At 48.9% G+C, this 27,789-nt stretch overlaps 1 protein-coding gene across 2 annotated transcripts in view; it reads right to left on the bottom strand.

Moving 5' to 3' along the window:
* Window positions 1-26,038, bottom strand: part of FOXK1 (forkhead box K1) — an 84,053-nt gene extending 58,015 nt beyond the window's left edge. For both annotated transcript variants that reach the window (XM_081839750.1, XM_081839751.1), the window contains exon 1: window positions 25,611-26,038. In XM_081839750.1, the coding sequence (XP_081695876.1) occupies window positions 25,611-26,023 (413 nt within the window). In that variant the 5' untranslated portion in view covers window positions 26,024-26,038. The remainder of the gene's footprint in view (window positions 1-25,610) is intronic.
* Between the last annotated feature and the right edge of the window lie 1,751 nt (window positions 26,039-27,789).

Here is a 27,789-nt window from a genome sequence, read left to right as displayed (position 1 = left end):
GAAAAGCCGACTCCGTGCAGGCAAAGCTGTGCCAAGGTCCTGAGCCGGAATCATGAGCAGGTCCGCAATAAACAACACTGTTGTCTGTGAAGTTAGCTCTTTTTTCAAGGAAACCAAAGCAGTGCAGGCCTAGTGGTCACAGCAACTCTTCCTACTAGGTCTTGCTCCAATGACGCAGTGGCAAGGACTGAAAGTCCCTGCCTTCCCACCGCTCCCTAGGTCTCCTCCCCAAGCGGACCGAGGCGCCACCGTCTTGTCTCTCGTTGCTCTTCTCATTTCATCTCTCTCTTTGTGTTCTGGGAGATCAGGGGGGAAGGGAGCTGGTCGGAGCAGGAGGGGGAGACTCCCTCGATTCTTCAGCCTTTCTCCACTCTGGACCTCCTCTGCTTCTGCCTCTGATGCTAGACTGCTCTCTGTCACAGCCTCTTCCTGCTCACTAAACCGTGTTGCCTCTTTTGCACCTCCTCCTACCAGTCTGCTCTCCCTTCTCCCTTGGCGTTGTCCCACCATCACTCCCCGGGCTCTGAGCATTCTTAATAATAAATAATAATAAATTTTTATTTATACCTCGCCCTTCCCAGTTCAGAAAACCGGGTTCAGGGCGGCTAACAACAAATTAAAAACACTTAATTGATGCAACAAAAAACAGCATAAAATACAGTATAAAACGTGAATAACAATAAATTCAGAATTCAAAAATTAATTTGGGGGGGGGGGGAATCCATCCAATAAACATTAGATGATCACCAGGGCTAGCTGGCTAAATTAGTCCTATTTGGGCCGTGGGGAGACCAGGGGAGAATTAGCTGTGGGATCTCACAGTGGCTAATCTTCATAAAAAGGGAAAGGGAGGGAAGGAAGGGGAATAAAAGATCAGGCTAAGTTCAAATTGAAAGCCAGGTGGAATAGCTCTGTCTTACAGGCCTTGCGGAAGGAAGTTAAATCCTGAAGGGCCCTGGTCTTGCGGGACAGAGCATTCTACCAGGTCAGAGCCATCACTGAGAAGGCCCTGGCCCTGGTGGAGGATAGTCTGACTTCCTTAGGGCCTGGGACCTCTAAACTATGGTTATTCGTGAACCTCAAGGTCCTCTGCAGGGCAGACCAGGAGAGGCAGTCCCGTAAATACAAGGGCCCTAAGCCACAAAGGGCTTTAAAGGTCAAAACCAGCACCTTAAACCTGACCCGATACTCCACCGGGAGCCAGTGCAACTGGTAAAGCACTGGGTGAATATGCTCCCATGGCAGGGACCCCATGAGGACCCTCGCCGCGGCATTCTGCAGCTGCTGGAGTTTCTGGGACAGCTTCAAGGGCAGCCCTACGTAGAGCGAGTTACAGTAGTCAAGCCTGGAGGTGACTGTCGCATGGATCACTGTGGCCAGGTCAGGGCAGGAAAGGTAAGGGACCAACTGCTTGATGCGGCAAAGGTGGAAAAATGTCGCCTTGGCTGTTGCTGTAACCTGCGCCTCCATGGAAAGGGAGGCATCAAGGATTACACCCAAACTCTTAATGGAAGGCAGGTATTACCAAAGTAAAGGCAAGCAGATTGGCAGATCTGGGTAACCCTTTAGCTTCCAGGAGCCATGCCAGAGGTCATTGTTACACTTTTAGTTGACCCACCCTGAAAGCAGAACTGCCTATTCTCGCAGATCACTGAAATCCTGCACAGGAAAAGTTCAGTTTAATAATAACCCACTTGCAGGCTGAATTCTTGCATTCCAAATTTTAATTTACATACACCACCCCAGGAATACGACTGAAGGGTAGTATGAAAGTATCTACGGTTGCAAGACGGATCCTGCTTCCTCCCCAAAATACGGCCTGGAACCAATTTTTCAAGGGATTCGCCGTTCCCAGAACCAAATCGGAATCCACGACCTCCCAGCAGTTCTTAATTGGGAACACCCGATGACTCACCAAAGGCCGTTACAGGAACCACCCTCCGAAAGACACACATCGTGGTCATTTGGCAGCCCCACGGGGCCTGTCTGCTCAGCGGCAGCAGGAGGAAACAGAAGAGGAAGAGCTGTAATTGCACCGCACGGCCGTGTCCGATTTCAAAATACCAGCAGCGGTTTCATAACATTTCATTCATTCAGAACTGCGCTTGCTGGAGATGAGAGTCATCGCGGCCAGACAAAAGCCAGGGACTGCGGGATCTCGCGGGAGAAATGCGGAGCTCAGCGAGTGATGGGAGAGGAGGGGAAATCATATGTCAAAACCAATGTGAACCACACAGAGCAGCTTTCCTTACCTAGCAAACTCCCGGGGCAACTGCGCGGCAGTTTGTGATGCTCTCAGTGTGTACTCAAAGTGTCCCACCTTCCAACCTTTTCAAAATGCTTGACCTGTTTTTATTACGATTATCTCTACGCGTGTGCCGTAGGAAAATACTGCAAGCCCCGCCCATCCACAAACAGCTCCGTCCCCTTTCAAGGCGTGCACACACGAGTTAATTTATATTCTATGGTCCTGCCTAGATGTTGAGATCCACCAAGGAGGCTTTTCTAAGCCCCCCCCCCCCGCCTGAAGGAGTTACGCACAATGCAGGAAACAGGGCGAGGGGCTCCTCTGGGGAAGTGCCACACTAATAGAACGCCTTCCCCACTGAAATGCAGCTCACACAGAATTTGCTGCTAGTGAGACACCAGCTCAGAATGTGGTTATTTCGCCACGCCTTTGCTCACCTGAAATTCTTAATCCAGTTTTCAATGGCTTCGGCTCATTTCATTTGTTCTTATTTGCAAATAGACTATTGTGTGTGTGCGTGTGTGTATGTGTGATATATGTACTCTCTCTATATATAGATGCGTGTGAGTGTTTCTCATGGATAGATAGATGATAGATAGATAGATAGATAGATAGATAGATGATAGATAGATAGATGTATGTAAAGGTACCCCTGACTGTTAGGTCCAGTCGTGGATGACTCTGGGGTTGCGGCGCTCATCTCGCTCTATAGGCTGAGAGAGCTGGCATTTGTCCATAGACAGCTTCCATGTCATGTGGCCAGCAGGCAAACCAGAGCAGCACACGGAAACGCTGTTTATCTTCCCGCGGGAGTGGTACCTATTTATCTACTTGCACTTGACATGCTTTCGAACTGCTAGGCTGGCAGGAGCAGGGACTGAGCAACAGGAGCTCACCCCGTTGCGGGGATTCAAACCGTGACCTTCTGATTGGCAAGCCCTAGGCTCTATGGTTTAGACCACAGCACTACCCACGTCCATACACACACACACACACACACACACACACAATGTATCTCACACACATATATATGCGCTCTCTCTGTGTGTGTGTTTTATATATACATAAAACACACACATATCACACACACAGTCTATTATCTCTCTGTGTGTATTATATATGTGAGATATAGATACAGTGGAATCTTGGTTTTCGAATGTAATCCGTTCCAGAAGTCAGTTTGACTTCCGATGTCCGAAAACTGAGCATCAATTGGCTGGCAGCGAAGTCAATGGGGGGAAAATGAAAAACGCACCTCCGAAGCTGTTTGACTTCCAAGGTGTGTTCAAAAACAGAAGCATTCACTTCCGGGTTTTCGGCGTTCAGCTTCTGAAACGTTTGGCAGCCGAGATGTCCGAAAACCACGGTTTGACTGTATAAAGATATATCCCCGCACATACATTTGTACCATACTCTATATTTTTTTAGGATGCAGAGTTGTTAATAATTATATACCGATCTACACACACACACCTATGTATCATAACCTAACAGCAACATAAATGCTACATCACCCTTTGCTAACTTCTGCTCTTCAGGAGTTCTGAACTACAACTCCCAAATGCGTTGGTGGAGTCTCATGGGTACTGTAGTTCACAACATCTGGAAGGTGACCAGACTGGTGAAGACTGTACTCAAAGTTTTCTGCATTTCCTGCCTAGCTCCTCCCCGTTCCTCAAGGCTACGGACAGAAAAGGAGCTCTGAAGGATATTCTGAAGAATGATAAACTACCCCTGTCCCAGGCCCTTAAAAAAGGAGGAGTTCCTAGACTAAATATATCATCCTGCGCCCAACCCAGCAGCTGCCTCCAATTTTCACTGGCACTTTGGGGTCGCTGCAAGACTGTGCGAGCAACACAATACAATGTCAAAACTATAATGGGGGCTGCCTGTTCTCAGTTAAATAAATCTCAGGCTGAGCACAGGAGTTTTAGATGATCAATTAAAAGTTGGACAGAAGTAAAACACAATAGTTGCAAAGCGAGAAGCAAACTCAGTGACGCATCCAGGCTGCAGGCTTTCTTAGGAGAGAATTTGCCTCCTACTTGAGAGGGAAAGGATAATGCCTCTTTTAAGAAAGTGTATAAAAATAAGCCTTTAAAAAAATATCTGCTGACCTATTTACTGAAACCTCATTTTAGTTATCTTTGAAGAGATGCAAGCGACGGCGTCTGCTGACGTCCGAGAGCCCACAAAGAGCCACACACTGTATCTGTGCTATTGGTTCAACCACCGCAATGGCTCCAAGGAATTACAGGCCCCAAAACATCCTCGGGAAAGAGGTGCTTTACCAGGCCTGCAATCATTCATAAAATGTGGATCAGGCATAGGCAAACTCAGCCCTCCAGATGTTGTGGGACTACAACTCCCACCATCCCTGGCCACTGGTCCTGTTAGCTAGGGATGATGGGAGTTGTAGTCCCAACACATCTGGAGGGCTGAGTTTGCCTATGCCTGATGTAGACATTCCCCCAGTAAAACCTTTGACAACCCAGTGCCACCTTCCAGATGTTATGGACTGCAATGTCTGGAGGGCACCCGGTTGGTGAAGATAGAGGAGCCCCCCTTAGCCCAGGAAACAGAAGAGCGCCCACTGTTTCCAGGCCCATCACCTTGCAAAGAACCAGGACAGAGAACAAATGGCAGGAGAACGAAGATGGCAAGATGCCCCACTCTTCTCGGGAAACGTAATGAGACTCTGGTCCTTTTTTCCAACTGTGGGATGGAGGTGGGGAAAACTGAGTATAACAGTTCTCCTGGGCATCTAAAGCACACTAAGCATCTCAGAAATGCAACGTTACAAGCGAAATCCCCCCAAACTTGAGCATACTCTGGATAGAGGGTAGGGCATTTTTTCAATGGCTTTGTGGCCATTCGGAAGTGGTTGGAGAGCATCTCCTGGCCACCAAAGAGTCTTCTGGCCGCCTTCTCAGCTCCAATCACTGTGGTGTAGTTGTTGTTGAGTCGTTTAATCGTGTCCGCCTCTTCGTGACCCCCTGGACCAGAGCACGCCAGGCACTCCTGTCTTCCACTGCCTCCCGCAGGTTAGTCAAACTCATGCTGGTAGCTTTGAGAACATTGTCCAACCATCTCGTCCTCTGTCGTCCCCTTCTCCTTGTGCCCTCCATCTTTCCCAACATCAGGGTCTTTTCCAGGGAAAACCTCTCTTCTCATGAGGTGGCCAAAGTCTTGGAGCCTCAGCTTCAGGATCTGTCCTTCCAGTGAGCACTCAGGGCTGATTTCCTTCAGAATGGAGAGGTTGGATCTTCTTGCAGTCCATGGGACTCTCAAGAGTCTCCTCCAGCCCCACAATTCAAAAGCATCAATTATTCGGTGATGTAGTACTGAGCATCAAAAGGCCCAAAGGAGGTCAAGGTCAAGACTTTGCCTTGGCAAACCTTGGGACCCGGCAACCACAACTCTCTAGTTGACCACCACCCAAATGCTGTGGACCTCCAACAACAGGCTGCTCATTTGTTTTTGGAATTAGCACAATCATCAAAGCTGCTAACAATTTGAGCATCTTCTTTCACTGTTCTGAGTTATGAGGGAAGCGTTGGTGCTGAACTTTAAGGCCCTAAATGGCCTCAGCCCAATATACCTGAACGAGCGTCTCCACGTCCATCGTTCTGCCCGGACCCTGAGGTCCAGCTCCGAGGGCCTTCTATCTGTTCCATCCCTGCGAGAAGTGAGGTTACAGGGAACCAGACAGAGGGCCTTCTCGGTGGTGGCACCCGCCCTGTGGAACGCCCTCCCACCATATGTCAAGGGGATAAACAACTATCTGACTTTTAGAAGACATCTGAAGGCAGCCCTGTTTAGGGAAGCTTTTAATGTTTGGTATTTTTTTCTGTTTTTTTTCTGTTAGAAGCTGCCCGGAGTGGCTGCGGCAACCCAGTTAGATGGGCAGGGAGTGATGATGATGATGATTTGTTGGGAAGAAGTAAGGCAATGGTTCCCAAAGCAGTTGGTACTCCCCCTGGCCATGGTGGGATCTGCTAGACAGGTGCTAAGAGGCAACGGAGTGCCCCAGAGGTCCTGGACTTTGAAAAGCTGCTATCACTGGATCAAGTTCATCCCTGTCATTGAATTAGTTAACCTAAATAGTTTTTATTGGATTTTGAATAAATGTGCAATGAACTGTGACTGTTTTGAATTTTACTGTGTTATTATCTTCCTTAACGGGGCATGCAAACTGCTGTTCTGAGTGGTGCTTTTTATAGGGTAGGGTAAAATGGAGATGAGTTTATGGAACTATGGTAGTCACTGAACCAAAGCATTGCAAAGCTATTACAGCGGTACCTTGCTTCTCAAACTTAATCCATTCCGGAAGTCCGTTCCAAAACCAAAGTGTTCCAAAACCAAGGAACGCTTTCCCATAGAAAGTAATGCAAAGTGGATTAATCTGTTCCAGACTTTTTAAAACAACCCCTAAAACAGCAATTTAACATGAATTTTCCTCTCCAACTAACGAGACCATTGACCCATAAAATGAAAGCAATAAACAATGTACGGCAGTCACACAATCAGGAGCTGAACTGGGTTCCACAGTTACAAAAACAAGAGCCACAAAAGCAAAAACCCAAAATAAATAGCAAAAACAGACAGACCCCAGCATAACACTCAAAATGGAAGTGTGGCACTCAAATTGGAAGCATAACACTCAAAACGGGAGCACGTTTGGCTTCCGGAAAAAGTTCGCAAACTGGAACACTTACTTCTGGTTTTGCAGTGTTTGAGTTCCAAGTTGTTTGTGTACCAAGGCGTTTGAGAACCAAGGTACCACTGTATTCTACTGCTCACATAGATGGATGTCAAGCCCGCAGGATCTATTCCCGCCCCCCGCCCTAGAAAGACCCCCAGAGGCCCACCTGCTAGGGCCACCTTTGAGCAGGGCAGCTCTGGATCCACCTCCAACCAGGAGTTTGTTCTCAGAACTGAACTCACAGCTTTTCCATGCAAAAATCCATTCCTGGTTTCCCCCACAAACTCGCTTCATTTTACTAACCCAGCTTCCAAGAAAAAAAATGTTTTTGCTATGGTTAAAACAATGGGGGGAGGGGGTCAGAAATCCTTGGTGATCAAATGCAAAACACTAGCAGATTCCTATCTACCTTCTGGACACACACATCCCACCCCCCAATGGACCACCTACAATTTCTGTACCACGTAATCTCAGTTACCTTCACAACAAATCTGTCGGTGCAAGAGTGCCTCGTTTAGGAGGCAGGGAAACTGAGAAAGGAAATCTTGATTAAGGACATCCATTGGGTTCAAAACGAAAACAAAGAGTCTTTTTTTAAAAAAACGAAACACCCAGGGCGCAGCACCAGCCCTGAAGGGAGTCAGGAAATAATCTGATCCTCTTTAAGCAAGTAATTTGGGTGTTTGGGTGATATCGCTTTCTGTACTCTGCCTCCCAACCTTCCTGTGTCAATACATCTCAACAGCGGCTGTTTGAACAGTGTTTAATAATAAACAGATTTCAACAAGCCCAAGAATAAGAGCAGAGGCAGGGCTCAGGCGGAAGACGAGTGAAAGAGGCTCAAAATGAGAAGGGGGGGGGGGTGTCAGTAAAACCCAGCTCTCCGGCGGATAGGGACTTCTCTCTCGCTCTCTCTTCCAAGCCGCAAATATTTCATTTAGTACAGTGGAACCTCGGAAGCCGAACGTAATCCGTTCCGGAAGACCGTTCCACTTCCGAAACGTCCGAATTCCGAGGTGCGGCTTCTGAGTGGCTGACAGTTAGGCTTTTTGAAGACCGGAAGCCACGTCGGACGCTCAGGTTCCGAAAAGCGTTCGAAAACCGGAACACTTACTTCCGGGTTTTCAATGTTCGGGAACGGAGTGGTTTGAGAACCGAGGTTCCACTGTACATTTACAGTGGGGGGGGGGGAGTAGTTGACCCCCTGCTAAATTTGCTCGTTTGCCCTCTGACGAAGAAATGACCAGTCCATAATTTTAATGGTAGGTTTATTGTAGCTGTGAGAGACAGAATAACAACAGGGAAACCCCCGGAAAACCAGAAGACAAAAGTCAGAGATTGATGTGCACTATAATGAGTGAAATAAGTATTTGATCCCTTTGCAAAAGATGACTTAGTACTTGGTGGCAAAACCCTTGTTGGCAATTACAGAGGTCAGATGTTTCTGGTAGGTGGCCACCAAGTTTGCACACATCTCAGGAGGTATTTTTGTCCCACTCCTCTTTGCAAATCCTTTCCAAGTCAGTAAGATTTTGACGCTGATGTGAAGCTACTTGAACATTCAGCTCCCTCCACAGATTTTCCCCCCTCACTGTATCTCCCCTTTCTTCCATCATGGAATCAAGAGTGGGTCTGAAGTCTCTTGTTTTTAGTTAAGTTCATGAAGATACCAACAAAAGGTAAGCTTGGTGTTGTTCACAATACCGAGAGATGCTAGTGAAGTTGTAGATGGATGTTAATGAAGTTGTAGACAGGGCGCCGGCATCCATCTACAACTTCACTAGCATCGCTCAGTATTGCGAACAACACCAAACTTACCTTTTGTTGGTATCTTCATGAACTTACCTAAAAAGATAAAGAAAACAAAAGACTGAGTTAAGCATTTGAAAAATCCATTGAGACCAGAGATTATAAGTTCATTTTAGGTTGGGTAGTTCGCAAGTCTCTGTGGCTTTGCATAAGGGTTTTCTATTTTTCTCAGAAGATTGATAAAGAATGTATAATTCTTTTGGTAATTATTGTGTGTACAGTGGTGCCTCGCAAGACGAAAATAATTCGTTCTGTGAGTCTCTTCGTCTTGCGGTTTTTTTCGTCTTGTGAAGCACCCCTATTAGCGGCTTAGCGCTATTAGCGGCTTAGAAAAAGGGGGGAAAGGGGAAAAAAGCTCGCAATACATTTTCGTCTTGCGAAGCAAGCCCATAGGGAAATTCGTCTTGCGAAGCGCCTCAAAAAACGGAAAACCCTTTCGTCTAGCGGGTTTTTCGTCTTGCGAGGCATTCGTCTTGTGGGGCACCACTGTATATTAGTCGTCAACATGTTGCATGAGTCGTACTACTTCTATCAGCAGCACAGGATCGATGGGAGAATCAAGGCCCTCTCAGGGTGCTAATGCTGTGAGCACCTCCATCTTGGGCTCAGGTTGCAGATGCATGTGACTAAACCGCATATCATGAAAACCCCACAATCTCCACTGTCCTTCCTTCCAAGGAAGCCAACATCTGCCTAAATGCTCATGCCACTCAGATATTGGGCTGGATTGCAACAATATTCTTGGATACGGTACTCCTAAGGACTTGTGTGTGCAGCGGGGCACTTTTTTTATTACTGTACAGCCCACCCCCCCTTAAAGTCCTCAGGCATTTTTAGGAGGAAAATGCAGTCATTTAAAGAGTCCAGTTCATAAAGTAGCTTAATAGCAAATTCTCCAAGGGAGAGGCATTGTGTTAGCATCTTTGCTGGATACACCAGACTGGTTTAATTGTTATGCAAATTACACTTGCTAGGCCATCAACTTTCTCTTAATGGGCCATTCATCACCACAAAGTTTTCTTTGAAGGAAGCAGCTGCTCTCCCTCAGAGGTCCCCCAAAACATCTTAGGTTTCAAAAAAAGCAGCAATTTTGCCCTGGAGTAAAAAAACCAACAAGAAATAGGAGAAATCTCAAGCTCACAAACTCATTCCACTCTCCCTAAGCATGGAGGGAAGTTAACTAACCATTAAATAGAGTAAAGGTTGCTAACAGCCTGATTCACAAGTCAGTTAGTCCAAACTACCTTGGCAAAGCTGCGGAAAAGCAAAAGGGTAGCCTCGCTGGCCTTTGGGAAATGCTCAGAGACCCATACTGGGAAAATGCATTTGTTGAAATTTGCAAAACAGTGTGCGAGTCTTTGAGTTCCCAACACCTCTTCCTCAGGCTAGATCAGGGGTTAGCAAACTTTTTCAGCAGGGGGCCGGTCCACTGTCCCTCAGACCTTGTGGGGGGGCCGGACTATATTTTTTTTGGGGGGGGGGGTGAACAAATTCCTATGCCCCACAAATAACCCAGAGATGCATTTTAAATAAAAGGACACATTCTACTCATGTAAAAATATGCTGATTCCTGGACCGTCCGCGGGCCGGACTGAGAAGGCGATTGGGCTGCCCCCGGTCCCTGGGTTGCCTACCCCTGGGTTAGATCAACAGTAGCAAAGGCAGGAGAGCTAGAAACTCAGGTATATAAGCGAATCGCCAAATGGCACCTTAAACCCAGATTGCGGTTGCCATAACACGGGCCTGTCCAACAGGTCGATCGCAATCTATTGGTTAATCGCGGGATGTCCCTGGTCAATAGTCGATCTTTGGACCCCCGTTAAATCTTCCAAAAAAAAAAGTCCAATAACTTCGGCTCCCTAAAAAAAGATCGCTGCCATCTTGGCACCTAGACATCTTCACTTGGTCGCAAGTGGCAGATAGCAGGTGCAAAATGTGCTTGGGAAATTTCAAACGCTGCCAAGCGAAGATTAGAACCTGGTCTCCCACTCTAACCACTACACAATGCTGTCGCTTTTTTATCTTGCCCTACTCTACCAAGTACCTGGGGTGAGAGCAACCGAGGCACAAAAGAGGGGTTCAGCAGGATGATGCAGTTGAAGTAACACTGAAACAATAACTGAGCAACTATCTGAAATATTAATTACCCTGCTAAGATCGGGGGGGGGGGGGGAACCACCCCGCTTTTAATGCCTAATAAAAGTGTATCCCTCATAAGAAATTAACCGCCATAAGGAATGTACAAGCACACTTCGCTGAACCGTTCCAGAGGCGGTCTTTAAACAGGAGATTGATGTGCAGGAGGCTTCGCAGATAATAGAAAAAAGAACCATCATAAAAGCTTAGGCTGTGCCCTAACTCGCTTTCCAAGCCAATACTGCCTTGCAAGCCATCGACACAAATGTACATACCCAATTCGAATGGGAATTGCTTCTGTCCGCTGCGTAAACTTGCAATGGCTTCTTCAATCCAAGGAGACAGACCTGGGCGTATATACCGAAAACTTCCCCCCACCCTCTAGCTCCAAGTCAGTCTCAAACACTACCGCTTTGCAGAAATGCAGAAGGCGTGCTTTGGAAAGAGCAAGTCTGGAATCAAACCAAGGCACAATTTAGTAAGATAAGGCTGAACTCCTAAGCTAGAATAAGTCCAAATGAATTCCATGGGACTCACTTCCGGGCAAACAGGCTCAATATTGTGCTGTAGGAGTGTTTTCAAAGACTTAAACCAATTTCACCTGAAGATCGACGTGTACATAACGCCTTACATTAGCAAGAAGTAAAGCTTTGTTGTGCTTTTGCAGATGGTCTCCTGTTGACACAACGTGAAACTTTGCTCCATCGAAAATGCAAGCAGAAGAGGAGGATGCAGACAAAATCCTGAGGCTCCCCGTGGCTTGTTTGTGTAACGTTAAACCACGGTTTAGTGTTACAAGCAACACTAAACCATGGTTTAGAATTACAAGCGATCCCGGCTCAAGAATATCCTCCAAGCAACTGGTCAGAACTTTTGACACTCTCTCTTCCCCCCAGGGCCCTTTTAAACCAGTCAGCTAACCTGGCTATATGGGGGACCTCTTTGTCGGTAATTTTAACTCGCCATTCTTGTGGATTCATCCACCAGATTGTTTTAACAATATTCATGCATGACATGAGTGGCTCAAAGGAACTTTTCACTAAGGAATCCTACTTCAACACACTTTTTAAAATCAAATAGCCGAATAAAAAAAGCTCCATCCCAGACAGAAGACTTGAAAAACCTGCCCCCGCCCCACAATCCAGCTGCACCCTCTCATTTCCAAAACAGACCCAATCCAGAAAACTCTTCCTTGCAAAATCTGCCTGTTTAGATATGGCGGTGAAGAAAGCTGTATTGTAACTTCCGAATAAATATTTTAAAACAATAACAGTAACAATAATAAAGAAATGAAATGAATAATATTGATAATAATAAATTTCACTGCCAAAATAAAGGTGACTAGACAATCTATTGGGGTGACCACAACCTAGGTTTAAGGTGCCATTTGGTAATTAGCTTATATATATATATATGAATTTCTAACAGTGGCATGTACCCGTATTTTTCGCCCCATAAGACGCACCAGACCATAAGACGCACCTAGTTTTTGGAGGAGGAAAACAAGGGGAAAAAATTCTGAATCTCAGAAGCCAGAACAGCAAGATTGTTCTTACTGTTCTGGCTTCTGGGATAGCTGCGCAGCCTGCTTTTGCTCCATAAGACGCACACACATTTCCCCTTACTTTTTAGGAGGGGAAAAGTGAGTCTTATAGAGCAAAAAATACGGTATATCCCTGAACAGATTGACATGTATTTTAATATTTTGTTGGACGCCGCCCAGAGTGGCTGGGTAAACCCAGCCAGATGGGCGGGGTATAAATAATAAATTACTGCTATTATTATTATTATTATTATTATTATTGCAAAGGAGAAGCTGATTTATTCCAGCCCATTTAAACTGGCAACTTGCAAAAGAAGCAATCTGACCCCCCCCCCCAGGTTTCTTAAAAATTGAACATTATCAAAGGGGCTACTTGACTCACACGGCATGAATCTGTTGATTTCAATGGGTCTTCTTCACATCCAGGAGCGGCTCGGAGCCGCGTCCTTTGACATAACAAGGCAACGGGAGCGCAGGGGAAATTCTCCAGCGCCTGCTCAAAAGCACACAAGGCATGTTTCTCGACCGCAGAGTCCACATTTCCACTTGGAACTGGAGACAGGAAGCTGGCTCCTCCAGCTGTAAGCCAGACAGGGATTGGCTCTGTGAGAGGATTTCGGGATACAGCATCCTTTGGGCTCCACAAACAGAAGAACACACAGACGCTGCTGGCTCAGAGGCCAGAGACCGAGGCAGCTCCAAAAGAAGATTAGCGCGCGCACACACACACACACCCCGGGTGGTTTGATGTGGTGATGGGCATTTGGAGAGGTCCGTCCCAGAACAAACAGAGACGGCTAGAAACAGCGGCCCAGTTCCGAAAAACCATTTAACCACTACCGAAAAGCTCTCGCTCTCTCCCTCTAAAGAATATTCCAAGCTTGGCTACCTCTAGTTCCTGCTGTTTCCAACAACAGCGTGCAGAACATTACAACAGCTCCATCACTGAATTGAACCAACTTATAATTCCACTTCCAGGCTGGCCCTCCCTCCACCCCAGATGATACTGGGAAGCTTATAATAATATTATTATTATTTGTACCCTGCCCATCTGGCTGGATTTCCCTAGCCACTCTGGGCGGCTTCCAACAAAGATTAAAAATACATAAAAATGTCACACTTAAAAACTTCCCTGAACAGAAGGGCACAGAGGCACCTTGCCCCAATACAGTGGTACCTCGGGTTACATATGCTTCAGATTACAGGCTCCGCTAACCCAGAAATAGTGCTTCAGGTTAAGAACTTTGCTTCAGGATGAGAACAGAAATCGTGCTCCAGCGGCGCTGCAGCAGCAGGAGGCCCCATTAGCTAAAGTGGTGCTTCAGGTTAAGAACAGTTTCAGGTTAAGAACGGACCTCCGGAACAAATTAAGTACTTAACCCGAGGTACCACTGTAGTTGCCCCTAACACCAAATATTTACAGACACACTGTGTTGAAATGTGGCGATTATTTCCTAGGTGTTGTGGCTCAACCCTAAGATTCCGCACGGGCAAAATCAGCTTCTGTCTTTAAAAAACTATGGTTGGAATAAACCTATTCAAAATAAATGATTGCATATAGTTTGCAATCCCCCTGCCTGCCCACCAATGCTTTTGGGTTGCAGAGTTACTCCCCTTTCTTGCACCCAAATGAAATGAGAGCTAGGATCGTGCTAACAGGCGCACAGCTTAATCGAGCTGCACTGGACAGTCATCCTCAAGCCCTCACTCCAGGACTGGGCTAGGAAACAAACTTTGCTGTCAGGCAAAGAAATAACAATACACCGTCTTCTGTCTAAAAACACAGCGTAAAACATGAACAGGACTTCCTCCTCACTTGTTCTGTCTGAAAAGGTGGGCCATCCTCTTCCAAAATAGTTTTTAAACGTTCAGGCAGCCAGATCCCTCTGTTGTTTACACCAGGGGTGGCAAACTTCCAAGAGACTGCGATCTACTCATAGAATTAAAAACTGGCAGTGATCTACCCCCGTTTTTTAGGGGTTCAGGTCAAAGTTGTTGAGCTTCCTTTAGGGAGGGTTTGGTAGGCATAAGTTGCTTAGCTTTTTGGGGGGCACAACATTTTTACATTATTTTGGGGTCAAAGAGAAACAGCAACTCACCAACAGATTGCTGGGGGCAAAACAGCCTTGGTTTGTAAACTACGTCTTCCGTTCTCTATCAATGGAGGGCATGGCGAGGAGGCAGGGCCAGAAGGGGGGCAGCGATCGACTGCAATCAACCAAAAGCTCACAGGGATTGACCAGTAGATCGCGATCGACCTGTTGGACATCCCTGGTCTACACCTACCTGGTCAAAGCTCACACTGTAAGCACTTCGGGGCAGAAATCTGGCTTGATTTTTTAGAACAGCTAAGCCATGGCAAAGTGCCAAATGCACTCGCAGGGTGCACCTCTAAGAACACGGGGAATGATCCAAGCAGAATTAGGCTCTTTTATGCCCCACTGATACCGCCAGAAATATTTAAGTCGATGCTCAGCTCTCCATCAAAGTCAGCAGTGCAAAAGCTAATGGCTGGAATACGTCTCGTGGGTTTGTTTTAACAGACACAGACGCATCTTAAAAGGGGGGGAAATGGAAGATGATTGAAATTTTGCTATTTGAGCTTCTGTTGTGTAGTTGTAGAAAACAAAACAGCAGAGGAACTTGTGATTAGGAAAAAGGTGTGTAAGAAAGAGCTCTGGTTTTGCACTGGCGGTTATGTGGTGAAAGTAGTTCCTCAGAGAACGGGCTTTGCTGTTCTCTCTTACCCTGGGCATGCACAAAAACAAATGCACACACACACACACACACACACACATCCTGATAATGTTGTTTTAACCGCAAGAATGGAGCGTCCAAGTGGTTTGTGAGATCATCAAAACACAAGAGCTCAGAAGCCACAACGAGCCTTTGGCAACGACAAGAGCTCAGCCCTGCAAATTAGAAGATTGCATGAGTGACTTTGGGCTTTCAGATACTTGCTTTTTAATGTCAACACCGTAAAGAAAGGGAATACGAGGCTAGCTCTGGCTTGCAAAACTGGCCTTTGCATAGTTACTACCACTGTTGCTATTGCTGCAAATATCACACCCGTCCTCCCTAAGGACCCCAGGATGGCAATGTCATCAATATGGTGGCCTGGGAGTAAGGAATGCCCTAAGATAAATCTGGCACAGGTGTGCCTCGTACCTCACTGTCATATGCTTCCGTCATATGCTGAAGCCTCTTCACCATTTGACTCCTGATGCATACACACACAGGACCTCCCCGAATCTTCTGTTTGCAAATTGTTCTAATTAATTTTAATGCTTGCACTTTTACATCACTGCAACCAGTCCCGGGGCACTATTGTGAAGGGCAGGTTAGAAACCCAAGCAGTAGTTAACAATATCGTCTGCATCTTTTTGAATCCCTGCATAGAAAGCTTCTGCCAACCTACAGCAGTTCGAAAGCACACCAGTGCAAGCAGATAAATAGGTACCTGCTTCCTTTACAGCAGCCTCCTGCAACCTGGTGCCCACCATGCTGGCTGGGGGCGGATGGGAATGGCAGTCCAAATTGCCTGGAGGTCACCAGTTTGGGTCAAGAAAGCGGATAGCCAGCCAACCCCCCATTTTAAAGAAAAAGTCCATACTGCAGCAATCTACGATCTAAGTTCAGGAGCACAATGTGTGCTCCTTTCACACAAATCTACAAATGATATAGAGTTAAACAACTATAGAATTTTTCATAGACATCTGAAGGCAGCCCCCTATGTCTGGAAGCTTTTGTTATTGCTTTCCCTCTATTTTTGGTTCCAGAGCCTCTGACGTATTTTATCCTTGCAGCAAAAGTAGCCAGGATCTTCTCGGTGTGTTTGGTGGGAATGAGGGTTAATGGAAGTTGGGATTCTCAGAAACTCCTTGCTCGCTGCACGCCACAGAAACAGATCTCTTTTGAGAACTGACAGCATCATCCTACCAGAAAGTGCATTTCTGGTTAATCATCTGTTTTTTCACTTCACGACCTGCCTTCAAGCTGAGCTTGCTTAGTCCTGATCGCAATGACCCCTGTGAAACGGCCTCCCAATCCGTCCCTGTGCGATGGTGCTTTAATTATTTTTCACAGTTGCGCTGTCTCATCTGCGAAGTGGACACAAATCCTGCAAACGACACAGCTGCGAAAGACGAGCTTATTCCTTGCCGGCGACATTCTGTCTGAAGCAGAGCATAAAGCATAAACCCTCGTGGAAGCAACACAGGAGACCCGGCGAAGTTTCCAGCAAGCTATAAAAACTCTCCTCTATCCAGAGGCACAACTCTTTCCAGGAGGGAAGGCCCCAAAATAATGGCATTCTCCTAATGGAGCCAATGTAAACTTTAAACGTTAGAAGGCAGAGGAGAGAGACATACGAAGCACATTTCCTAAAGCTTTGCCACTTTTTGTGTGTACAAATAATTCAGACTTGTGGAGCAATTCTCAAATACAGCAGTACCTTGGTTTACAAACAGTCTGGTTTGCATACGTTTTGGATTACAAACACGTCAAATCCGGAAGTGGTTTGCAAGCTTATTTTGGATTGCAATCCATTTTTTTGGATTACAAACAATTTTTTTTTGAGGCCCCATTGGCAAAAGCGCACCTTGAGTTAGATCCTGTTTTGGTTTACAAACGGACCTCCGGAACGGATTATGGTTGTAAACCAAGGTACCACTGTACTTCTGCAGACTCTGAATCCTATTTGAAACAGAAATGGCCGGCTTGCAACATCTCACAAGTGCGCATACGATTCAGGACGTATTTCCAGTAGCAATAAAAGCGTAGGGTTTGGGGACTGGAACATGGGAAGCTGCCTTATACTGAAGCATACTATTGTTCCATGTAGCTCAGTACTGTTTACACTGACTGGCAGCTGCTCTCCAAGATTTCAGGCAGGAGTCTCCCTCAGCCTTCTGCTTGCAACGGAGAAGCTCTGCCATTGAGCTGCCAAGCTCTTCCCCTTAACGATATTAAATATTTTCATATTCAATATTTAGCCGGAGGAATTAAGATTGTGCCAGAGGGAGACACAGCCAGCGGATGCCAGTAAAAAACAAGCATCATCCATGGAGATAAAATTGCCTGACTCGAGTTCAAATCCCTCCTTCGTCACGGGGGCATAAAATGGCTCGGGTGACACAAAGCCTGAATGGCAGGCCTTGCAAATGCAAAGATGCCACCGGCCGTTATGTGACGATGTAGTCTTCGCCTACCTCTCTCTCAGCTTCGACTCCCAAGCTGTGCAAAAGAAGCAATCGCTTATGTCACAGAGCTGCAGTGAATTGTACATAATGCTCGTATTTTCAGGTGGCCTCAGTGGCGCAGAGTGCCTTCCACCACTTTGGCTGGTGGCCGAGCTGCACCCTGATGTAAACAGGGATAGCCTAACTTCTCTGCTCTGCTCACCTCGAGGTTAGATTACTGCAATGCGTCTAGGGCTGCCTCTGGAGTTGGTTCGGAAACTTCAGCCGCTGCAGAATCTGGCAGCCAGGTTGCTCATCAGGACAAGACAGTTTTAACATGTGACACCTGACTGCACTGGCTGCCAATTCATTTTCAGGTCCAGTTCAAAGTGTTGGTTTGGGCCTATAAAGCCCTAAATGGCTCAGGAACGCAATAACTCTGGGACCATCTCTCTCTATATAAACCAAGCATAGGCAAAAACCGGCCCTCCAGATGTTTGGGACTACAATTCCCATCAGCCCTAGCTAACAGGGCCAGTGGTCAGGGATTATGGGAACTATAGTTCCAAACATCTGGAGGGCTGGAGTCTCCCTATGCCTGATATAAACCGTCCCAACTCTGCATTAATCTTCTGAGGCCCTTTCTTGTGTGCCTCTTCCATGAGAGGTCGGGAGGGTGGCAACACAAGAAGGCAACACATTGCCTTTTCTGCAATGGCTCCCCACTTGCAGAATGCTCTCTCTAAGAAGGCATGCCTGGCACCTTCCTTAGACCCCTTTAGGCACCAGGCAAAAATATTCCTCTTCAACCAAGCCTATGGCCGATTAAGATCTTATACCCCTTTTAAATGTCTTTGTGGGAGGGTGAGCTATTGGTTTGTTGTTGTTCTTGCTTTTATCATGCATTTTGTGTTTTCCTATTGTATTTTTATGTTGTGAACCCCCCTGAGATCTGCAGATGAAGGGTGGCAGACAAATTTAATAAATGCTACTAGTTGTTATTGTTTAGTCGTTTAGTCGTGTCCAACTCTTCATGACCCCATGGACCACAGCACGCCAGCCACTCCTGTCTTCCACTGCCTCCTGCAGCTTGGTCAAACTCATGTTCGTAGCTTCGAGAACACCATCCAACCATCTCGTCCTCCGTCGTCCCCTTCTCCTTGTGCCCTCCATCTTTCCCAACATCAGGGTCTTTTCCAGGGAGTCTTCTCTTCTCATGAGGTGGCCAAAGAACTGGAGCCTCAGCTTCAGGATCTGTCCTTACAGTGAGCACTCAGGGCTGATTTCCTTCAGAATGGAGAGGTTTGATCTTCTTGCCGTCCATGGGCCTCTCAAGAGTCTCCTCCAGCACCAGAATTCAAAAGCATCCATTCTTCGGCGATCAGCCTTCTTGATGGTCCAGCTCTCACTTCCATACATCACCACTGGGAAAACCATAGCTTGAACTCTACGGACCTTTGTCGGCAAGGTGATGTCTCTGCTTTTTAAGAGTACAACTACTGATAAAGAGCATTAAGAGTTGGTTCTGCTGCTGCTTGATGAGCAAGCAACGGCATTCGGGAGCACAGGAAGAGGCTTGCAGGATCAGGTCCCGAACTCACCCAGCAAGGCATCCTGTGTCCCACTGGGACCAACCAGATCTCTCTGGGAAGCCTACGAGACGGAAGTTGTAGCCGAGAGAGCTCTCCCTCCTCCTCCTCCTGGCAAAAATCCTTGAAAGCGTTGTTGTGAGTGGCATCTGGAAACAAAAGCCACACATGCGAAGGCACATGACGAACCTAAAAAGTGACGGAGTTGAATTCCCACGCTGCTTTCTCCCCCCCCCTTCCTTCCAGCGTTGGATGCAACAGGTACGTACAAATTTACTCTGCGTCACGCGAGCTCCTCGCAAGTAAGAGGCGAGCAAACTTCATCTCAGGCTGAGGGAACATAAAGGCTGCAAAGAAACATTTCTGCAGTCGAGGCCTAAATGCTCGTATGCCCTAAAGAACACAGGAAAAACTGGAACTGTTTACTTCGCAGGAACTGGAGGGCAAATTCCATTCAGGAAAAAAGGAGGGGGGGGAGAGTTGCATCATCTGTTTTACAACTCAGAAAGGGAGGGGCGTGCCGTTTATTTACTGTGATCATAAACAGTGGCTGAGAAGACATTTTATTGTTCAGGGTTCCCTGCAGCATGCAAGCCACTGTACATTAAGACCCCCTCTCCTTTAAGCTCTTGGAAGGAGAAAGGATTTCTCTCTCCCCCCCCCATCAAAAAACAACAACACCAACCACGAGTGAGAGGCTGTCTCTTTCCGCTCTCCTTTCATTTGGCAACGACAACTGCAATTCAGTAAACGAAATAACAAGGTACACAGGAGCTTATGGGAAAAGTACAAGAATGCCCCCAGCTCCCCGAGAGAAGGAATTGGAGGGGAAAGGAAAAGAGAAAGCAGCTTGTTTTACAAGCAGAAATTAATTATACTGACATAGTCCAAGGGTATCGCCTTCGAAAAAGGAAAACATTTCAAAGCCCAAATGCCTCACAGGAAGCAAGCGGCTTGGGATTTATAACGAAATTACTAAACACAAGGAAAACAGCCAGCAGAAAAAGCAACTTATTAAAAAAAACAACGGATCTGCTAGATACGAGGCTGGTGAGCAAGAGTCGTGCCCTTGGGTCTGCGGGGAGGAAGAGAAATTGCATTATCCTTCACCCCCAGAATGGAGAACGTCAAGTTTTAAGTCACCTTATAATAACGGCACATCTAAGCAATGCTGTGCATATGGGGAGATGTTAAAAAGTGGCATTTTGACAGATGGACACTTCATGCAACTATGCCAGGGGTTTTCCTAAAAAAACGACAACAACCCTCTCTGCTGTCAAGGAACCCCTTTCTGCATCAAACAACAGAATCAGCGCTTGTCTTCTGGTCCACAACAGTAGCAAACATCAAACATCAGACAAGAGGAAAGATTCTGGGGCAAGTCCGCGGGCACACGCTGGGCTCAAAGGAAGCATGTGCCAAACGTTTTGGGTCTTGTCACTGCCCTAAATGAACAACTTAGCTGTGATTCCTGCACTGATGATTCTTGGGGTCCCTTCGAAAAGTCTAAGATTGTACAGTGCCCACACCATGCCGCCTTCCTCCAAACGCAGCGCAATATAATTTCCCCATTTAATCCGGAATTTACCATTACTGCAAAAAAAAAAAAAAAAAAAAAAAGCCCAGGAAGTTTTTTAAAGCATGCATGCAGAAATGGTAAATGTAGGTTGAATGGGGCGAGGGAAGAGAGGAAAATGTAATGTCTACACTATGGAAAAACATACAGGGAGGAGCAGAATGAAGGCCACAATCCAGCGCCACGCGGGAGCACCCTACTTTCAAGGAACTCCACAGGTTTCCTGACCTACAGTTTGGAAACCACTGCAATGGGCCTGCCCCGTTGGAGTGGAACGCGACACTGACGCACAACGCAATCCAAGAGCATCTCATGGCTGCGCAGGAAGAAAATGAGAAGGAACTTGCTTGTACCCCAATCATTAGTGGAGGATTCCCTATCAACAACCGGGTTCCCCGATCATCTTGCTGCAGCGAATGAAGAGGCAGCTTCTCTTCTAACCCCCAACCTCCACCCAAAGCCTTTTCTCAGCTCTTGCAGGACCAGGTGGGATTCCTAGGCCACGATTTGGGTTCCCTACTGGAAAACCAACCAACCAACAAGAGACTGCAATTTTGTACGGATAAAGTTTCTCCAATCTCGGCAGGATCGGAGAAAGAAGCACATGCTCACGCGCATAACTCATCCGTTCTTTGTGGACCAAGGTGCTTCCCATCTCCTTTGGCAAAGTTTGCCCCTGGGGTAGGCCCACAGCTGTCGCTCTGCTTTTTCCAGTGGAATCTTATCCTCACCCCCCAGAAAGCCAATATCCCTCAGGAATCTCTTTCTCCCCCATGGCGCGGAGAAACCCAGCCCAGCTCGAGAGTATTGTCATTTACGGTTTAAGCAGGGCTAACCAACTGTGCTCTTCAGTCTGAGAAACAACTGGCTTCTCCATCTTGCCCCGCTGCTCCCCAAGGCGTCCTTTTCCTACTTCAACTTTCCTCCAGGTCCTTCTCATTTCTTTGCCCCAAATGTCTCAGCTGTGTTAGCAAGCCATGGTTTACAGAACATGGAAATGGTGTGCTGAGTAAACACTGGGCAGCCGCCTTCCCCTCTCCTCCTAAGCACAGAGCCGGGATGGTTGCTGGAGAGATTAGTTTCGCTTTCAAAGAATGCCGGCTGAATCCCATCTTGGATGCTAGTCAAACAAGGCAGGTTCATAACCCCCTGCTTTCAAAGTTGGCACGTTTTAAACTCACCAGAGTTCGTTGTCAGCCAGCATTGGTAGGACACCATATTCTCCACAAATGGCACTAATCTCGGCAAAAGCCCATCATGCCAGCCAATTTGGGAGGACGGGAAATGCACAAGCCCAACATTTTGCTTGCCCTTCCTGTAGCTCGTCCATGCAATGCTAAACGATGGTTTATCATTACGTGCGAATGCAACCACTGCATTCGCCACAGATTGCCTGGAGCAGGTCTTGGAAAAGAAGTCATCTCCCGCTTCAATGGCAGAATCCTTCCCTCTTGCGTGTCCATATGGTCTCTGGGCTTCATTAGATAAAAACCACCATTTCCATCAGCTAGCTCACAAAGCTCTGGCTTGTCTCACCGTCTCACAGCACAAACAACTCTTTGTGTGGGTTTGTTTGAAATCCTTCTGTTAGTGCTGAAATTTCTCGCAGATTTAAGTTTGGGTCCCTCTAATCAGCGATGGCCAAACTTGGCCCTCCAGCGGTTTTGGGACTACAACTCCCATCATCCCTAGTTAACAGGACCAGCGGTCAGGGATGATGGGAACTGTAGTCCCAAAAACAGCCGGAGGGCCAAGTTTGGCCATCACTGCAACCCATCTCTCAACTGCAGAAACGGTCAGAGATGCAAAGGCGTCGCAATTCAAGATGGAGCCTCACAGCACAGACCTTAAAACTCTGACAATGAGTTAAGGGCACCAAAATGAACATCTGTGCCAAATTTCAGCTTTAACAGATGCGTTTCAAATGAAAATAACTTTCTCTTTGAGGGGAACCCCATTTCCACACATCTGCTTCAGGGCCCACACAGACACCTGCCTCCTCAAAATCCCCAATTTGACCCCGGGGCGTCCTGCCTGCTCCCCCACCCCCAAGAAGGCAGGCTCTGTCTCTATCTATCTCACACCATCCCAGGAGGAATCACCTTTAAGATGAGGGAGCTGGGCCTTGCAAGTCTGCTGCAGCCCCAGAGCCATTTCAAAAGAAAAGAAATTAATAAGAGAACAAACAAGGCGGATTCAGGGATCAATAGGGATGATTCCGTCCCCCAGAGCTCCATCTTCCAACGCTTTTCCTGTACTCTGTACTTATCCACTCGTAATCATTTTTCTTTTTACTGCTGACGGACCATTGCCAACCCAGATTATTTCCTATTTGTCTCAACCAACACCCCGCCTCAGAACCTGCTCAAACTCCGTCCCAGAGCATGCAGCAAGACAAGAGGGCTCTGAGGCATGTGCAGAGTCCATTTCCTCCACCTCGGAGCAACTGCAGAGAGCCGGGTTTCCATGCGGACAGGCAGGCCTCCATCCCATCGCCAACTTAGTGCCGTTCGCAGATCCTACTTGCCCATCTAAGGGCCGGGGGGGGGGCAAAGAAACCCATTTCTCAGTGGGCACAATTCAGATCTGGGACCTATTTTATTCTATTAATTATAATTATCAGATGACTGCAAGGGGAAATTCGCCTGAGACAAGAACGCTCTGAGTTTTACTCACCAACTCATTCCTAGGATGGGGGATCCTGCCCCCAACATCCTCCCTCTCTGTCCCACAGCCGTCTTTCCCCCCCACCCCGCTCAAAAGGAGACACCCACACCTATGTACCTGGGTTCCCCCTTCTCAGAAAAGGATCCCCTTTCTCTCCCCAAACCCCTAAGTCTTCCCTCCACACCTTAAACCACATATGGGGTTCCCCCTTTCCAAGGCAAAAACCCACACTTAACTCTCTTCCGTTCCCCCAGTTTTCCAAGCCCCCTCCAACAACTTTCCTTTAGAGTAGGTGTGGGTTTTCCGTGCCAAAATACACACAAACGCAGAAATAGTTCGGGGTTCCCCTTCAGAAGGGGCATCTCAAGAACTGCCAAACCCACCCCAGAGGGGGCTCCCCTTGACCACGGCCCACAAACCCACCCTCCTACGTCGACCCCCTCCAGGGCTTCCCCCTCCCAAGTAGGTTCCCCTTTCCCAAGACCCCCAAACCCCGCTTTTCAAAGTCTGTATATTTTCGGACTTTCTTGATTTGCCGTTATTTACATCCGGCCTTTCAGGATACAAATTATTCCAAGGCTGCTTGCCATTAATGAGATTATTTTAGGGGGGGAAACCCACACGGAAGGCCTGTTGGGGGATGCCCTTCCATTCCCCCGCCCCCATTCCCAAGACCCGTAAAACCCGCATGTGGCTCCACCTGACAAGAGTCATGGGGTTTCACTCCCACAGAGGGGTTCCACTCCCACAGAGGGGTTCCCCCCCCACAAACACCCTTTTCTTAACACCCAAACCCACGTGCGAACGTTTCCTTCCTCCTGTTCCTCGCCCCCTTCACAAGACCGATTCAAACCACATGCAAGCGCTCCTTGTCAAACACACACACAGCGGCTGAATTCTATTTTAATGTAGATTTCTTTTCTTTTTTTAATGCTTCGTTGGCCACCTTGGGCAGACTTGGTCCAGCAAAGCAGCCTGTAAATATTTTCAAAAATAAAAATACACCTGCCCGGAGGATAACTTTCAGGCTGGGTATCCCTTTCTGAAGACCTGTGAGACTGACACATGCAAACTTTCAACAATAATAATTTTATTGTTATGTACTCTCAAAGTGGGGCTCGGCTTTCTTCTCTCCCCCCCCCCCCGATGAAAGGTAATCAGGAGTCTTCTCCTACACCGTGATGGGGCCCCCAAGCACCCCTGTGGGGGTTACCAGATTTCTTTCAATGAATCCAGGTACACTTTTCAATTTCTGTGGATGGGAATGGATTTTGTCAGGGGTAAATCCAGGGACTGTCCCTGGGAAACGGGGATGTCTGGTAACCTTACTCCAGGTGGAGGAGCTTTTGAAAGACACATTACCCCGTTCCCTCAAAATGGGGTCCTCCAATTCTCTTCCCCAAAACCCATTTATTAATACACAATACACATAGACGCACACACATAAGCATCTCATTTTCTTCCCTCAACTCTCTTTCTGAAGACCCATTAGCCCACAGGCGGGTTTTCCCTGCCAATAAACACAAGGGACACCTGTGGGTCTCCCCCTCAGGACTGGCACCCCCTTTGCGCATAAGCTTCCCCTACAACACCCTAAGGGGGCTCCCCTTCCTTCACCCTCCCACAACCTCTCTTCCCAGGACCTGTTCATGCGCATGTGCAGTTTTCCCCGCCTAGGTGTATATGGTGTTTATGTTGGGGGTGTTAACCCTCGTGGGTTAACATCCCACCACCACAAATTCTCAACACACCTCATCTGTGGGTTACATTACTGCTCACCCCTACAACGCAGCTTACACATGGATCTCCCACACCTCCATGGCCCAGTCTACATGCAGGTCTTCCATGCCCCCATCCCCACAACCAGCCTATACACGTGTGTGTGCCTGCATACACCCACCCCCACAACCCAGCTTATACACCTCTCCCTAACACCCTTCCCCACGAACCAGCGTGTGCATATGCTTCCCTAACCCAGATCCCCACGACCCAGTCTGCACCCGCGTCTCCTTAAGCCCCATCCTGACGACCCAACTTGCCCTCCTGTCTCCCTAACCCCCACCCACCCCGCAGTTTGCACGCCTGTCCTCCAACCCCAAATCCCTACACGCCAGCAAGCCTGCCCGCGCGCGCGTGTCGCCCATTCCCACGACTCACTGCGGGGGCAGCTGCAGGGCCGGGCCTCCCCTCCTCTGGAAGGCGCCGTCGACGAAGACGCCGTTCTTGCCCAGGCAGCGCAGGTAGAAGTGGGGCGCGCGGAAGGAGAGCTCGAGGTGGCGGCGCGAGATGAAGCTGGAGCGGCCCATGTTCACGTCCACGGCGCCCTGCGACGAGTTGCGCCCGATGGTCACCGTCGCCTGGCGCATCACGAACTCCACGTCGCGGCCCTGCAGGCGCGCCAGGGCCGACGGCACGGCCAGGGGCAGCGCGGGCGGGATCGGGGCCGGCCCCGGGCCCGGGGGAGGCGAGGCGGCGGGCGCCCCGGGAGGCAGCGGCGGCGAGGGCGCGGCGCGCTGCAGCGCCAGCAAGGCCCTCGCGCCGGGCCCGTCCTCGCCCGCGGCTGCAGCCATCTTCGCGGCGGCCCAGGCAGGCAGGCAGGCAGGCAGGCAGGGGCGGCCGCCGACTACGCACCGCCGGCCTCCGGGGCGGGGCCGCGGGAGGGGAGGCGGGCGGGCGGACGGGCGGGGAGGGAGGCCCGGGCTGCCCAGGCGGCGCGCTCGCAGGCCGCGATCGGGAGACGGGGCGCACGGGGTCCGGGGCGCCTCTCTCCTCCGCAATCCCCTCCCTCCCCAACTGCCACCTCCTCTTCCTCCAAAGACCTGGCAATGGGGTGAAAACACACCCACACGCAGCGCCCTGGGGTGGGGGAGCTGCAAAAAGAAAGGGGGGCGCACGGGTTCGGGGACGTGCGCTCCCCAAAGGCAAGGCAGCGCGCGTAAAGGCGCACGCTCCGGTGGCCGGCGGTGGGAACGGGGGCGCACGGCTTCGGGGAGCAAGGGCCACTTTGTGCTTGGTCTGGCTCTGCCCCACAAGTCGTCTTCCTCTCCCGACCCCAAGGCAACGCTGGGGGGGGGGCGGAGGACGCACAGGCGCTCGCTCTGCGCCCTTGGGTGGGGGAGCAGCCGCCGGGCCAAAGGGGCGCGCAAGGGTTGGCGTGGCTGTGTCGTCGATTTCTTCCTCGCAGCGCCCTAGTGCAAAGGCAGGGCGACGCGCCCGGAGGTGCTCGCTGTCATGCCCCTGGGGTGGGTGAAGGGGGTTACAGAGTTTGGGTGAAGGTGCCTCCCCGCTGTTATTTCTCCCTTTTCCCAAAGGCGTGGCGACGCGGGTGAAAACACACCGGGGCGCTCGCCAAATGCCCCTGGTTGTGGGTGCTTTTGCAAGGGGAAAGGGGTGCCACGTTGGGGTGCCAGTGCCCGTTCCGCAGAGCGCCTCCTTCCCCGCGCCACGCTCTCCCTTCCGCTTCCTCCTTCCCCTCCGCAAAGGGACGGCGACATGGGGAGGAAAGGCGCATAAGCGCCCTCGTGCAAAGGGCGGAAACCGGACGGGGCAGCGCCGCCAACCGCGTGGCACGGAAAGCAAACAAAAACAAAAGTGCGCGCGCAAACATGTGCGCGCGCCCTCCTCCCCTTCTCCCTTTGCAGTTCCGTCTCTCGGCCGGGGAGGAGCCGTGCAAAAAATAAAAAGTGCGTGGGGGCTCGTGCAACGTTAGGAGACGGGGCGTGTCGGCGCGTGAGAAACGGGTTTGCATGGGAGAGAAGAAAGCGCTTGAGCAATGGTTTGGGGGGGGGGGTAGAGCACGTGCTCGCCTTCGCTCTCCATTTCGGGCAGCTGTTGGGGTTTTTTTATTTCAAAAGGCAATGGGGTAGGGGAACAAGGCGAGGGCGGTACGTACTGCACAACGCTCTTGCAAGGGAGGGTTGCGGCCGCGGAAGACGAGCACGGCGGGGCTGGCAGCTCTGAGCCCCGGATGCGAAGCCATCCAGCCCCCGGGGGCAGAGAGGCGGCGCGGAGATGACAGTCATAAGGAAGAAGGAAGAGTTCAGATGGTACCTGCTTGTGCATCCGCCTGACACGATAATGAACTATGCATTTAAAGAGCTACGGTGCCGTTTTAAACTGTCATGGCTTCTCTGGGAACTAGTTTGCAGAGGGTGCCGTGAGTTGTTAGAAGCCCCTCTTCCAGACCCTCCAACATTTCTCCAATGAAAATGGGGACATCTAAGGAAAGTGGGACATTCCAGGATGAAATCAGAAACCAGCGGCTTCTCTAAATCGGGGATATCCCTGGAAAATAAGGACACTTGGAGCGTCTGCTATTCCCCAGCATTCCCAGTGT

Source organism: Podarcis erhardii (assembly GCF_964252035.2).
Source record: "Podarcis erhardii genome assembly, chromosome: 14".
NCBI classification, from domain to species: Eukaryota; Metazoa; Chordata; class Lepidosauria; order Squamata; family Lacertidae; genus Podarcis; species Podarcis erhardii.
Note: the sequence above shows the minus strand (reverse complement) of the source record. Positions and strands in the feature narration are given on the sequence as shown.